This window comes from Limulus polyphemus, unplaced genomic scaffold (genome assembly GCF_000517525.1).
Source record: "Limulus polyphemus unplaced genomic scaffold, Limulus_polyphemus-2.1.2 Scaffold98, whole genome shotgun sequence".
Taxonomy (NCBI): domain Eukaryota; kingdom Metazoa; phylum Arthropoda; class Merostomata; order Xiphosura; family Limulidae; genus Limulus; species Limulus polyphemus.
This window is the reverse complement of record NW_013665708.1, coordinates 649877-665839: the sequence shown is the minus strand read 5'-3', so window position 1 is coordinate 665839 and position 15963 is coordinate 649877. Positions and strand designations below refer to the sequence as shown.

Genomic DNA, 15963 nt, shown 5'->3' with positions numbered 1-15963 from the left:
AGAGAATTAGGTGGGGAGTTTCGCAATACTTTTTAACTATATAAGTTATGTTACACTTGTAAATATAAATTTAATTCAAGCAAACATCAATATTAAAATAAATATATAATAATAAATCCATCACAAGCATTAATAAACAATTTTTGAATCATCAATAATTATTTGAATGTTATTCTTAAAGCCCAGAGTGTTTTAATATGAATAGTTTGTTGTAGGGTTTGCCAATTAATCAATTACTAATAATTAGCCAGTTAATTTTTCTAATTATTCCAACTATTATGTTGTCTCTTCTTTAACTTCTTTTGATATACTGTGTGATGCAGTCACAAACAAAACAACCCACTCACAATTGCTTCCATAAATTCCTGTACATGTGCTAATCCTATGCTTGATAGGTTGGTAGTTTGGTATGAAATTTAGACATAATCAGTATTAAAAGTGATATTGTTCAGTAAAGTCATTGGAATTATTGAATGGTTTGTTTGCTTTTTTTTAGTGCTAGATAAAAAATGGGCTGTTTGCACTGTATTCCCCTCAGGATTTGAACCCTGAATTATAGTATTATCAGCCCTTAAACATTCCATTGAGTTACTGAGGAAATAATCAAATGGAAAGAATGTCATTGGATGCAGCAATAACTTTCCTTTCTCCTACCTTTACAGATCCACATTGATCCTTTACTGCCACTGAGTCAGATAACAATGAATCAGTATTTAATGTTCAACAATAAGTTGATGGAATGAAAGTATCTACAGTGTATTACATCTTGATCTTAAATTATGATAAATGTTTATAGATTAATATAAAGCAAAATCTAACATTTTGTGCTTACTCCCTGATTTGTAAAACAAACATGTCCTAGATTTCTTTTAACATGTTCTGTTTATAATTTCAGGAAGATTTAGCCAGTGATGGGCTTCCTGATAATTGTGTGGCAGTGGTTAGTTTGGCAGGGCAGAACATCCTTGATCCCCGAAGAAGGTTTGTAATTGATAAAGTTAATAAAATGCATCTTATTTTAAAGCAATGGTTTATATACAGCTCTTATATTACAATATACAGTCTGTTTTTCCATAGTTAAGAAATATATTTGAGATATTGTTTCTGTAGATCTGATAGAGATATGCTGATAAATTATTAAAATAGTTTGTTTATTCAGAAGTGTATAAACCATTATTATGGTTATGGGTGTAACATTGAAGCTGGTCAAATTGTATATAAATCCTGAAAATAAATAATGTAGCAACAACAAGGAACCATATAGTCCTTCAAGACTGTTTTTACATACACACACTTCTCAGAAAAGTAAAAATCTAAACCCACCTTCTATTTTTCAGGAAATCATCAATTCCACATTTAAACTCATGAAAAGTGTGGTGACCTCTGAACAGTAGGAGAGGATTCTAGTAGTTGAGTAATGTCTGGGAAACTGCAACACACAACCTTGGCCTAGAATTACTGTAGACAGGTGGCTTTGGGATGCCTCCCCTCAGGATCAGATGACGTGTCTTTTGTGGGTAGGGTCAACTAAGTGCCAGCATTGGAGTATTGGGAATCTTCAACAAGTGCTGTAGACATTATGTCCAGTACTTGTGGGTGTATATAGTGCCCAAGAAACCCTGGCACTACTATGCTGTTTCAGTTGGACAATATAGCACATCTCCCGGTTGTACTACATAATGGGTGAGGTCATTGGGTACAAAATAATTTTCTCTTTAGTTATGGATTAGCAAAATTCAAAACTTCAGACTGACTGGCATTTCACAGACATATTTTTAGTACAAAAACTTTAGAAACATATTTGGTTTTTTGTGTACAAATCTGTTGACACCACTCAACTACTAGAATCCTCTCCTCCCCTTCAGAGGTCACCAAACATGGCAAACATGTGGATAAATGTTTGGATCTTAGAAGATAAACTGTAAAGGAAGAATCTTCCCTAGGAGGGCCCTTCATCACATACAGGAAACCACATTGAGGGGTTAATTTTTCTGATAGGGTTGTCTTATGGTATGATTGCCATCAGCAGTAGTGAAGGCTGGCGCATAACAAACATGTGGGTGGATGTTTGGATTTCAGAAGATAAACTACTGACAACAGTGAGTGATTAGGTCCAGTTACATCTGCCCTAAGGTACAGGATTGTTAATAATCCTCAGAACCTGCCTTTGTTTGGTAGGATCATGCTTATTTGATGTGGACCTACCTCGTCAATCCAGAAAAAGTGGTCCCCTCCGAGATCTCCAAAATATTCTAGGTGTAAATGTCCATACAGGTACAGGATGTTTGCTGTAATTTGTATGATATTGAAGCCTTGATTAATTCTTACCATCCTGACTGGAGATGTTTCTGAACACTGCTAATACTGCCATCATTCAGCAGTTTTCCTTGCATAAGAAAGACAGATTATGGATGTTGTTTTTGGAGGTTTAGCTTTTGTGGTTGAGCAGCTTGCACCCTCCATGACTGTGGCATCAATTTAGGATGTTGTACCAATATCACGTTATGTTTGTTTTACCTGTCACTGGGTTGCTGCAGATCTTGATGTGATGGGATCAGTCTTTGGAGCATATGCCATAGAGGTATTCACATGTTCCTCTTTTCTTTCTTGTTGGGTCTGAAATGATCTTTTGGTTAGGTGCTCATCTTTCAATCTGTGGATCAAAGAAAGAAAAAACCATTACCAAACATACTTTGCCTTTCAGCCACAGGGGGCATTATAATGTCAGTAAAAGATAGCACAAGAATTGACAATGGGTGGTGTTAATTGGCTGCCTTCCCTCTAGTCTTTCACTTCAAAATCATGGATGGCTAGTGCAGATAACTCAAGTAGCTTTGCTAAATTTCCAACAAAGAAACAAAAAACTTCTTTGTTTTTCTTGGAAGGTAGACACTGATCCATGAAGTAGTGATTATTTTCTCATAATTCTGAAGGAAATTGGCGACACTCGATGACCTCTGACTCTTTGCTTACATTGTATGTTAGAGAAGGCTAACTGGCTCTTCTTCACTGCTATTCTGGAGCTTGTTCCTGTTGTTAATCTACCCTCTATTCATGACATGTGTGGAGGCAGTAACTAATTATATTGTCCCTAAAACATTGACATGTTTAATGTGATGTGCTCATTCATGGTGGACACCTCAACTAATGGGCATGATGGCTCAGAAGTGGTCCTGGAATATCTTCTACAAATATCCCACTCTTACAAACTGAATAGTCTATCGACAGGTTTGAACATAATTCACTTCAAATATCTATTCCATCACGAGTTCCAATATCATTTGGGAAAAGATTTGAATAGTGAATGAGAAATATTCCTACCATCTTCTTTAGATCTTGCAGCTCAGTAGCCAAGAAGTTACTAATTTACAGGGTATTGCTAACAAACTCTTTTGGAGAGCTATTTTCTCACCTTTCAATCACTTCCATTTCTTCCACTACACTGGCCAAAAGACTGTCACCATAGTTCAGGACTAATTGTCTATATGGTTATATTCAACCATTTGCTCTGATGGAACTTAAACTTGCTCTAAATTGGTCTGGCAGTACATCAGTCATACCAGCTGACATTCATTACGAGATACTGAACCCTTTCTCTCCTGCCTCTCTTGATCTTCTGGTAGTTTGAACTAGGTTTGACAGGAAGAACATTTTCTAGATGTAAAATGTTGAGCTATTGTCATCCTTTTTTTCCAAGCCCGAAAAGGACCTCAAGATTCCTTCTAGTTATAGATCTATTGCTTTCACTAGCTGTCTGTAAAATTTTGAAAAGGGTTGTTAATACTCAACTTTTTAGGTTCTTTGAATCAAACAACCTTCTCTGCACTATCCATTGTGGTTTCTGCAGACAGTGGCCCACTTTGGAACACCTTATTTGACTTTAAAGGTCAATCAGGGAAGCCTTTATCAAGAGGGATCCTCTTGTTTGACTGTTTTGATCTTGAGAAGGCTTATGACACCACATGAAGGATCATCATTTCATAGATCTCCCATTCATGTGGGTTGCATGGCCATTTTCATAATTTTATTTGTAATTTTTTTGGCTATGTCTGTTTCACATTTTTTAGCATAAAGATCAATTCTGTCAATGACCAACTTTCTCATATACTTGCAAACAGCCTCTTTGTCAAAAAATTTCAAGTGAGTGAGAGCATTTTATTGCTGCTACTCAATATATCTTATTTGATAACTAATAAGTAAAACTGTGTGAGTTAGGACTAGTGCAAAAGGTTTCAACTTTTTGCCAATTGAAATTGTTTGCATACATTTTTGCACCAGCAAGATTTGCACCCTGAACTTGCTCTATTTGGGAGGTGCAGCAATTCTTGTATTGGTTGAGGCAAAGTTTTGGGACATCTCTTTGACCAAATTCTGACATTTATTTTGTACCTGAAACAGCTTAAAATCAAGTGTAAAAGGGTTCTAACATCTTTTGTGTCCTCACATTTCGGGGATCAGATATTTGTTTTGTGTTCAAGATCAATTGTGCTGCCATTCTGTCTAAGCTGGATTATGTGTATGTCTGGTCTAAGCTTTATGTTAGATATACCCAATTGATTCATTTGAATTTAATTAGAGAAATATGATTTAGATAGTTATAAAGTGTGAATATTAAATTTAGTATTTTTAGAAGCAATAATTCATCACAGGTTTGCTTACATAAGTGTTTACCAATCATTTGTTGTGAAGTTCAATTGTGAATTGACATCATGTTACTTGAACCTTCTGAACTTTTCTCATTGCTTTAAGTGAGTATTGTTACATCATAAAGTATCGTAGCTTATAGAAAGTTCTAGGCCTCAGTCAGGCAATATATCGGATATAGGCAACTAAGTAACTCAATTAAGTTACTGAAAGTATAAGTGAAGTTTAGACTGTGTGATTGTGAGTTTAGCTATAAAGAGCATGTAGTGGCAATTTCTAAAGTGAGTTTCACAGCTTGTATTATAAAATAATAGAGATAGAGGAGAATAATTTGTCTTGTCAAAGGGTGCTGTAGAGTAATTTAACCCCCTTTGTGTGGACTTGGACGAAAAAAGAGACAATTATTTTAAGCTCTGGATACAACTGTAGTAACCAACAGTTATAGTGGTGATTTTAAAGTGAATATCACAGATTGTATTATAATAACAGAGTAAAGGAGAATAATTTGTTTTGTCAAAGGGTGTACTAAAGTAATTGAATCTAACTGTATGGACTTTGATGAAAAAGAGAATTATTTAAAGCTTTGGATACAACTGTAATAACCAATAGTATAACAAATATTTGTTCATATGTTTGATTTCTTTTGAATATATTATTTTAAAACAATGTGTGCTGTTTGTTTATTGTTGAAACAAGTTGCAGGCACCTAATGTAAAGAATCCTGCCCATACACGTACCTAAAAATCTGACACTTAGGCCAGGAAGATGTTAGACCCTGTGTTTCATCAGGGGCTTTGGCTCTACACAATGGCTTTCTGCATTTCTCCTGTTCAGAATTTGTAAACACAGTCCCATGAGCCCCAATTTCACCTCGGATGTTTTCATCTTTCTATGCACTATACTGCAAAGCTTCAATACCTGCCATCACATCCCACCTGGCCATGTGTTTTTATGCCTCTTTGGGCTATGCTTTTTGCAACTGGACAGTCTGTTATTTTACCTTTGGTCTTGATATCTAGGTAAACTTAAAAAGGTCTGATAGTGGATGATATTGTAAAACCTGTTGATAAGTTCATTCCACCATGGTTTGTTATCATCCCCACTTGCAATCTTTCTTTGAGTCACATGAAAAAGTTGAAGTATTGACTTCTCTTTTAAAAAACCTTTCAAGAAGCCATCCTTTGTGTTCCAATTTTTACAAATGATGTTTGAAATCAGATGACACTGTGAGTTCACCCATGGTTTAATGCAGCTCTGAAATTGCTAACATGATCTCTATAGATTCTATGTTGACTGCCAAGTTGTATTTCATACCACTAGCTCTGAATCATATACAGGCAAAGTATTACACTAATTGTACAATATATATATAGACTTGCTGAGCTCTTTAAAGGCTCTGGAATTACATAATGTTAGTTATCATCTAATCCTTGTGGACATTCAGAAAGATTGGCTTGTATCATGTTATCGATTTCTATTCAGTTTTTCTGGATTTTTGGCCATTTTGGAGTTTGTTTCATTACTAGTACAGACTAATTTTGAAGCTTTAACAGTGAGCTCATTTCTTCAGTATTACATATCACAAAATTGGATCAAACCTATTATCAAGGCCAAGCTTTATGCCAACTGGCAGACAACTTGGAGTGAATAACATCACAACAAGTCTTTCCAAATAAAGCCTACTGTTTCTGATTGGCCGTCTAGTTTGTGTAGAATCCAGAAAGAGAAAATTGTCCTGGCAAAGCTCTACATTAGCCACAGTTTTCCTACTCATCACTTCCTTTTACGAGTGGTTGACCCATCAGTGTATGAGACACTCAATTTTACTCTCATGCCATATCTATGATGCTGAGTGACTGCAGTATTTCAGATGTGGTTAGTTGTGATGTTCAAGTTGATTTGGATAGTGTTATTGGTAATATCAACACTATTCAAGTTGATCATGTTTTTTTAGCTTTTTTATGGATAATACTTTTTTCCTCATATGTGATATTTTTTCCATTAAGGCAAATTTCCTTTACATTTTCATTATCTTAACAGATTGACCTATTTTGTCATGATTGTTATTTATACAAAAAAAAGCTCATTGACACAGGAAACCATATTGCCATGTAGCCACAACAAAAGAATACTAAAACTGTTAACTAGAGCCTAGCCTGCCTTTTAGCCAATATTGAACTTGTGTCTTCTCATCCTATTATCAGTATCCTTTCTTTGATAAGGAAACCAAAACTGTACATGGTATATATAACCTGAAATTACATTAGATTTACTACAAGCAACAGAGCACTGCCTCAGGGGCTTGAATTACTTATCTTCCAATATGCTAAAATCCTTTTCAGTTATGCTACTGAATGGTTTCCCATCTATATAAAACGTGTTCCAAATTATGATAACCCAAATGCATGACCTTGACCATCGCATAATTAAAGGTCATTTGTCCAATGTATCAATTGAACTAAGTCATTTTGTTATATTTCAACATCCTCAATAGAGCTAGAAATGTCGAGTTTATTTAATGTCATCAGAAAACTATTAATTTACTAATTATTTCAAAAAAGAGGTTTTTTTTCTTAGATAATTTAGTTATGATATTATGTTGTTTTTTTTCTAGAAAGTTGTAGCCAAGAGTTAAATAAGATAGGATGTTTTTATCTTGTGTTTCTGTGGGAAAATGCAATTTATCTGCTTTGTGTTTTGTCTCTTTCAAAGGGTGTACTCTAAGATTCGAGCATGATGTTTGACTCTAGTGTTCTTTGGAGAAATGTAATGTTAGGTTTTAAGTAAAAAGTGTAATGTTAGTATTTCTCTTGAGAGGTGTAGCACAGGATTTAAGCAGAATAAGTTATAAAATTTTGTTTCTTTAAAAAACAAAGGAAATCAAGTAGGTGAAGAAATAAATTTAGATGTACTATTTTAATTTTTGTTTACTTTGCAAAGATGGACTCCAGGGTTTAAACAGAATGTATGGGCTAGCAGGGTCAACACCACCAAATCACTAGCAGATGCCATCCAGAACACGAAGACACCTCCAGAGGTATTTGCTACAATCTCTGGAGTGGGTGAGTTATTCATTTAGTTCTTATGTGAAATATCTTTGAAAGTTTGATAGAAATTGGCTGATTCTTTCTCACCTTGTTCACTTTTCACAACAAAAAGGTATTTTTTTTTATAAATATACCTCACAAAAATTGATAATAAATATTAAGCTTTAAATTTTTATTTCACAGTTTATTATTTAGTTGTATTAAAAAAAGCACAGGATTGGTTAAAAAAAGATAAAATTGGCACTAAGGGTAAGATAAACAGAATGCTGAATAAACTAAGACTATAAGGTCAGGATAAAAAAATATTGAAGAATCACATTTTCACAGTAGGATAAAAAGGATGTTAATTAAATCAACACTTAGAAAATAAGATAAAACTAGAAAGGACATACATATGCAAGTAACTGCAATATGTCTCTCCCCATACACCTTATTCATTAAGACCTTTAGTTACAGTAAATCTCAAGAGAGAGAGTGGTATTCAAGGCTGGAGAATGAAGCATAAACTATAGCATATATATATATATTTCAGAGGGATGGATACTTGACACAATATCAACTTAGAGACTTTTTTGTTGAAAAATATGTATTGGAACATATTGAAGTGTGACCTTAGCGCAGGCATCGACAAATATTTTCAGATCTAGGAACCAGGTGTGCCTAACCTATCTTCGCTACTGTTTGTACTGGGAAATGGGGGCTACAATAGTACCTCGATTATCCCTACATCCGTGATCCTCGATTATCCACGTTTTTTTTATTTTCCCCAAATTTACTCAAAATAATTGAGTCATTATAATTCTAGACAATAATTTACATGTTTTGGAGAAATTGTCACTCAGAAATTAATTTTGGTTGCAAAAGTTCTGGTGTTGCATGGTATCTGGCATTTTTGCATGCAGGATCTGGTGAGCATTCAAATCGTAAGTCAGTCGGTCTCTTAAATTCAGAGCTCCCTATCATATGCATTGTAAATTGTTTTACCTTTTTCCCCAATAACTTCAAAAGAAAGGCAAAAATCCCTAATATATCTGTGTAATCTTTAAGAGTTGTTTCAAGATATCTTTGTGCAAAGTCTAATCTAGAATGGTTGAAATATAGAGGAATAGTAGACCATTAATACTTAATTAAAACCTTAATACTGCAAACTGTTTTGACTCTTAACTCCTGTAAAATTGCAAAGAACAAGTCTCATACTTATCAGCTTCAGTATCTGGAGACAGTGGCTGTGTTTGTTCTGTGGTAGCCCCATGCAAAGCTGAATTCTGAGGCCTGTATTCTTACCAGTTAAATTATGCTACAATACTATGACTTCCAAACAGGGTAACAACTACTCTCCATATTGATAATTGAATGTGTTGTATTTTACTACAGTAATCACAAATAGCAGACTTGGAGATGATTAGAATATTATAAGGTTAGAACTAACATTAGTTGGAGTAAAAAGAAAAATCAAAGAAAAGGAAAACAAGAATTGGGTAGTTATATTCCAAAACATATTTACCATCTGCTGACACGTAGTTATTCCTTGACCTCCAGCTTTGCCCATCTAAGCATTGGTCTCCCTTGCTCCAGTGTTTTGTACCCCACTTAATTGCCCTTGGTGATATTTGTCTTGTGTTTCTTTCCCTCTATGTCAATACACCCTCTATCATGGTATTGTATATAAACACCTCATTCAGGTAATTGTATCACTTTTTCTCAACAAGCGTTTGGTCACGCTTTCCTCTATCACAGTGCTGTGCTTGGTTATACTGTTGCTTGCTATTTTGGTGTTGCCTTGTAAATTTCATTACAATTAAAAGTAATAAATTCGTTTTTGCTTTTCCTTTTTGATTGGCCAGTTGGTTTATGGTATGCATTTGAGGGTGAACCTCGATATTCTGGAGAGAATTTAGATTCTTTTTTTTTCTGCAATTATTTTTTGTCTGTTCGCTTTTCAGTTCCTCTGTGGGACAGTGGTACATTTGCAGACTTGCCGTGCTGGAATTTGAGGTTTGATTCCCTATAGTGGTCACAGCAAATAGACCAATGTTACTTTGCTCTTACAAACAAACTTACCTGACTACATGTTGTTCCAATCACTGTTAATCAACTCAGTCTTTAACTGACATACGAACAAAAAGGTGGTATCTTTGGGATAAACCTTTGATTCGTTTTCTTCCATTGGTTAATAGTGTCTGAAGTTTTGGGTCTTCTCCCCAGTTGCTTTTAAGCCTGTACCATCCTTGAGGGCTGTTATGTCTGGCATTATCTCCTTCAACAGATATTGTGTTTCATGCAGGGTGGTTTCGTTATATGCAGGGACAGTTATGCCTTATCAGAACTTCATGATTTCGCCTACCACCACCAAGTGGGACCATATTCCAATTCTTATATCATGCATCTGCTCCTTGAATTTTGGGGTTCTATGGTGGAGATTTTAGTTCACTTGCATATATTAATGTCTCCTGGTGGGACAGGGTATGTCTATAGATACACCATTCTAATCTTCTGTTTTCCTTCCTACATTTGTTGGAAACATCTCTGGTTCACCACCTGCGTTGATGACGAGCTGGAACCATTGTTAACATGTCCTTTGGTTTGTTTGTTGACTTCCCCTGTCATCCCTGTTCTTTTTGGCATCTCGACTTTTATTGGCAACTACAGGGAGTCTTAGTTCCATCCATATTTGAAAGTCTCGACCCTGGACATCAACCCGTCAGTATAGTTTGTCTATTTTCACGGGTTCTGCTGTTCAGCAGGATTGCCATCAGCAGCATCAATGTTTTTTGTATGCATTCAGGATCTGTGGGGGCTAGTCTTCAAGGATTTCTGGACATGAGATACCCTTACCCATAGATCCCAAAGATCTACAGGCCCTTGAATTAGATCTTCAACTTTATCCACCCAACCTGTTGGATTTCCATTTCTTGCAGTTCTTCGTGAATTAAAAGCTCATTCTAGGGCTATTAGTGTTTGACTGGTCTGGGGGTGGTAGGTGAGTCATACTTGTTCTTCCTCTTCAGGCATAGCTGGTTGGAGTGGTTTATACTGTTTGTCCACAGAATGCTTTCACATTCTACCACTGTCCTCAGCCCAATTCTTCTTATCCAAGACACTCAAATGGATAAGGGGATTAATCCTTTTCACCAGTTCATCTAATCACTCTTTCTCACTTCATTGACCAATTAATTTTGTTTATTTGAAACATTTCTATACATTAATTTCTTAAGTCAAATGTAAGAGCTTTACAGCTCATTACAGATGGAGAAAAGCAAATTTTCATATAAACATTTGATTATAAAGTTAAATATTCATTTATTATTTATAGTCAAATTGAACAGATTGGGAAACAGTACAAGGACAAGTTTATTTTAATTTATTTGAAGATTGCACTATGCTGATTTGAAGGAACTAAATCTGGTTAATTCATAACTAGAAATACTGCACTAGTTTAAAAATGAATGCTGGCATGTAGCCTTCCTTAACATGTGAAGGTCACACACATCAGTCTAGATGTGTAAAGTTTGTGAGGTGTTTCAAGCATAATTTCATCTCAAGTGTGTATAATTATAGATTTAAGCTGTAATTTAGAAAATTTTCCCCTTTTTTTTTCAAGTAAGATTTTACCAATAAATTGTAATAAATAACTTAAATTGTGGTGTAAGCACTGTATATCAATAAAACTTCTTTTATATCATTAAGGAAGTTTATTTTTTATTCAAGTATTTAACGAGTAGTGTTGAATATCTGTAACATAATCAGTATATCTTTTGTATAAGAATCAGTAAAATAATTAACTATTATTCTTAAATTCATGGTTTTATATAAGAATTTAAATATCACTTTACATTTATGGAAAGCTCCAAACTTTAAATTCAATCAACTAATTAAGTATGTGTTTCCAAATCCATCATAGTTACCAGAATTGGTAAGGATGGATTTCTACTAATCCACATTTCAAAAGATAAATTTAATATGTATGTAACCTCTGTCAATCAGGTTATTATAAACCATGTCAAGAAACAGAGTACACAGAAAACTCATCAGGGGGTGATCACGATTTCTTAGCAGAGCTTTGTCGTAAATGGGAATCAGCGGGAAACCTTCCTCCAGAACTTCCTGTCCGCCGAGTAATAGTACGATCAGGTATTGCTGTCAAGTTTGATATCTTAGAAGATAAATTATCCTCTGGAAAATAGAAAATATGTGGTGTAAGATTAAAGTGTAATTGTACTTTAATATTTATGGTTTAAACATGAAATGCTGGTGAAACCAACAGGCCTAAAGTTTGTGATAAATATCTGGAAAACTGCAAATGTTTCCTTTCCCTAGAATTCTCTTAATTTGTCCATTTTGGATTCAAAATCAGAAGCATATAAAAAAAAAAATAGAATTGCACATCTATCTTTTGCTCCTCTTAAGTTACTGCTCAAGTGGCTTTTCATTCAATATCATAGCTTCTCAGTTGGGTTAGGTGATGAGAGAAATGTTTTTTTATGTATGCAATATAATACAATTGATTTTTAATGCTTCTCTAGCTTTTGATACATTTAAGCCATAACTTTTATAATATAATGCATGATTAGATAGCAGTTGACAGAAACTTTTGTCTCTTGTTGTTCAACCCAAGTGGGCAGTGACATGTGGAAGGAAAAAAAGATGACCTGAAATTCTATTTTTACACACGCCACTTACTTTGAATACCAAATAGACAACTTAAGAGGAATGTGAGAAAAAGACATCTGCAGGTTACATGATTTTTATCACAAATTTTAGGCCTTTTGGTTTGTATTTGTAGTTTGTTTGTACTATCCTTGATTCAATGCAATTCACTAAATTTTCATACAGTGGGTTAAGTCATTCAGTAGTATTGGAGATTATAATAAAATAGTATATCTACAAAGTTGTGAAACAGTTTGTTTCATTAGCATTTACAAAAGGTGATGATTCCGTTAAGTTGCATGATTTCATTAACCTTACATTTGGACTGAGTTTAATTTGGAAAATTTTAGTTTACTATAATTCTGGATTTATTTCATGTATCTTCATACAATTTGATAAGCTTTTAGGAAACATTACAATATGTTCTACTTAAAAAATCAGAATTTTTAATAAAGTATCACTACTAAAGATTTGTTTGAATTTACTTTAATCAATCTTTTTCATCTTACAGTTTTCATATTTCATTTTACCTAACCTATAAAACCTCCTAAATGAATATCAAAACTTTTTTTCAGTACAACTTTATATTTTGTCTGCTATTTTCTATTTCTTAAAACTACAGGCTTGTTCCATTAGGCTGATCTTGTAAAACACCACAAAGAAAAAAAACAACGAAATAAATCTGAATTACTCTTTTTTTTCTTTCTAGAATGACTTTAGACTGTAACAGAAAGTTAGTTATTTATCCTAAACATCTTCAGCTTGTAACAGTTTACACCTGTTTTCGTTTAATCTTGTTTTATTGCCCTTTGAACCATATTTAAATACTAAACTGATAAATTATCCAACATGCATACTTCACTGAGACTTTTTAAATATTTACTTTCATTTGTTATCTTACCTAACCTAATAACTTTCTAGTTTCTACATTTTAGTTAGTTTTATAACAATGAATAAAAAACACTTGTATAAAAAAAAAAAAAAAAAAATGTAGTACTTATGTGCAGGTCGTGTACTTTCTAGCACTTAGTCTCAATAAAAGTTAACCTTAATTTCTGGTTTGGTTGTTGCTAGTAAGTTACTGAATTTTTATTTATTTCAAATATTCAGATTAGAACTAAAAATTGTAACACAAACAAAGAATACAATGTCTTATAGCTATAAGAATTTAATTGGCTTTTTAACTGCACTATAAGTGTCTTAAAATTACTCCCTTACCATGTTCAAGGTGAACTCAGCATTGGCAACTTTGAATTTGTAAGCCAAATAATTCAAAAGCTGTCATCAGAACAAGTTAGAATTTAGCTAAAATTTACATTAAAAAATTATTTTATTACTGGTCATAAATAACATAATAGCAAACATGAGAGAAAATTGTTAAAATTTTTTGAAATGCAGTATGTGATAGGAGGGTGTGGCATGTGGATTATTTGACTTTGTGGTTTATATATCTACATCAAGATGATTAGAGGCTATAGAATAAACTGTATCTCTGCAATATTTCTACCATAAGTTTGTAATTTGTACTGAAACTTGGAAACCCAAATATAGGTGGAAAGAATGTTTAAATGGGCATTTCAGATCAAACAAATATCATGTGCTACACAGAAGTGAAGATTGAAATTTATTTAAATACTTTCTTTTGAAACTAAGAAATATTAAAATTTAATGTAATATTAAAATTTGGCTTACTGGCTATGTTTTGTTGCCAGATTTATTGACAACTTCATAATAAATGTGTTTGATTAAATCTAGGATGCAACTCTGTAAAATGTACGTGAGATGAACATTGACTCTCACTCATACACATAGGGTTAATACTTAAACCACTCAGATACACTAGAAGGTACGAATAATGGCTCCAACAGTAATAATTTCACATTTTCTCAAATAAGTTGAATAACCTAAAGAAATAGACAAACTATTTATAAATCTTTCGAAAAGGCAGTGAAATGTAGGAAATAAAATAGCATACATGTGACAAATGCTATAATACTGCCTACTTCATACCTTATGGCAATTAAAATACTGTTTTAACAAGTATTTTACACAAATGAGCTTTTTAAAGTATCCTTGCTCTGATTTAGATGAAATTGCTTCATGATTTGCTATTTCCTAATCTACAAAGTTGATATTTACTGTCTTTCACATTGAAATACAATCATGTGATGGTTTATATGTGTATATTGATTAATTACATTTAAGCTACAGATATTCACACTATTTTAAAACTTGTAATTACATTATTAAAAGATTCAATGCATGCCTAAGTTGATATTAATTTCAGTGAAAAATAATTTCATTAAACATTTTGCTGCATTTCACTTAGATTTACCATTCAAACAGTTTTTAGAATTTTACATTCAGATTTGACTAGTTATTTGTAATATACATACAATTTGTTTTTATTCTTTTGAAGTCTTGTGTGCTTTTTATAACCATTTATTGGGTTTATGTATATACATTTCATATGTAGGCCTTGCATATTTCTTTTCATATTTCATGTGTAAATCATGTATGCTTCTTATTTTAAATGTCAGCTTTGTAATTTGTATTTATATGTAATCTCTGAGTATTTTTTATCACCCAAGTGTAAGCCGTATGTTATATAATCTAGAGATAAGGATGGTGATGTTTTTTGTTTATTTATTTATATTGACTTTATACTTTTTATTTTCTGTATCTTGTTTTAAAATATTTTTTATATATTTCAGGTGTAGTTTTAGGGAGACATGGAGGCATGATTCAACAGATGTTCTGGCCTTTTTACCTTGGCTTCGGTGGGCCAATAAGTTCAGGAACACAATACTTGCCTTGGATTCATCTTGATGACATAGTGGGCATATTTTTTCATGCAATTAGCAATGGTCATGTGTCTGGAATTTTGAATGGTGTTGCTCCTCAAGTCATAACCAACAGCGATTTCACTAAAGCTTTTTCTAGAGCCATGTGGAGACCTGCTATTATTCCTGTTCCAAAATTTGCATTGAATCTTGCCTTTGACAAAGAACGAGCTGTGATAATGACAGAAGGACAGAAAGTGGTTCCTAAGAGAACTTTAGAAGTAGGATATAAATATAAATATCCAGATATTCAGTCAGCTTGTAAGAACTTGGCTAGGCTTATCTATGTAGATCAGATGTGATGTTTTACAAATCTTGTATATTGTTTCTAACTAATGGACAAGTTTCTTCTACCTTTTAGAAAGGTGTTTCAGAAAATAAACTTGATTGTTATAGACTCTGTGAAGATTACACAACAATAACTTTCTATATCAACATTTTACTAATAATTTATTTATGAGTTGTTAGCATCACTATGCAAGCATTTAAAATAATACACTGAGCAATGATAGGATATTTTATTCAAACTTTCACCTATTCTAAGATGATATTCTTACTGAAATTTAAAAATACAGTTTGGGAGTACATTGAAACTGTTTGTTAGAGAAATTGGCTAAAGGTTTTGCATACACTTTGGTATTAGTCTTCACAAATGGGAAGTACTGTGGTTAGAGGCCAGGTGGCTAGGGTGCTTGAGTCGACAATCTGAGGGTCGCGGGTTCGAATCCCCATCCCACCAAACATGCTCGCCCTTTCAGCTGTGGGGGTGTTATAAAGTGATG

General features: G+C 33.5%; 1 protein-coding gene across 1 annotated transcript in view; it reads left to right on the top strand.

Annotated features, from left to right (window-relative positions):
* Window positions 1-15583, top strand: part of LOC106469707 (epimerase family protein SDR39U1-like) — a 20321-nt gene extending 4738 nt beyond the window's left edge. Inside the window, exons 3-6 of the mRNA XM_013930222.2 lie at window positions 896-981; window positions 7585-7706; window positions 11676-11822; window positions 15053-15583. Of these exons, the coding sequence (XP_013785676.1) occupies window positions 896-981; window positions 7585-7706; window positions 11676-11822; window positions 15053-15483 (786 nt within the window). The 3' untranslated portion in view covers window positions 15484-15583. The remainder of the gene's footprint in view (window positions 1-895; window positions 982-7584; window positions 7707-11675; window positions 11823-15052) is intronic.
* Window positions 15584-15963: the final 380 nt, after the last annotated feature.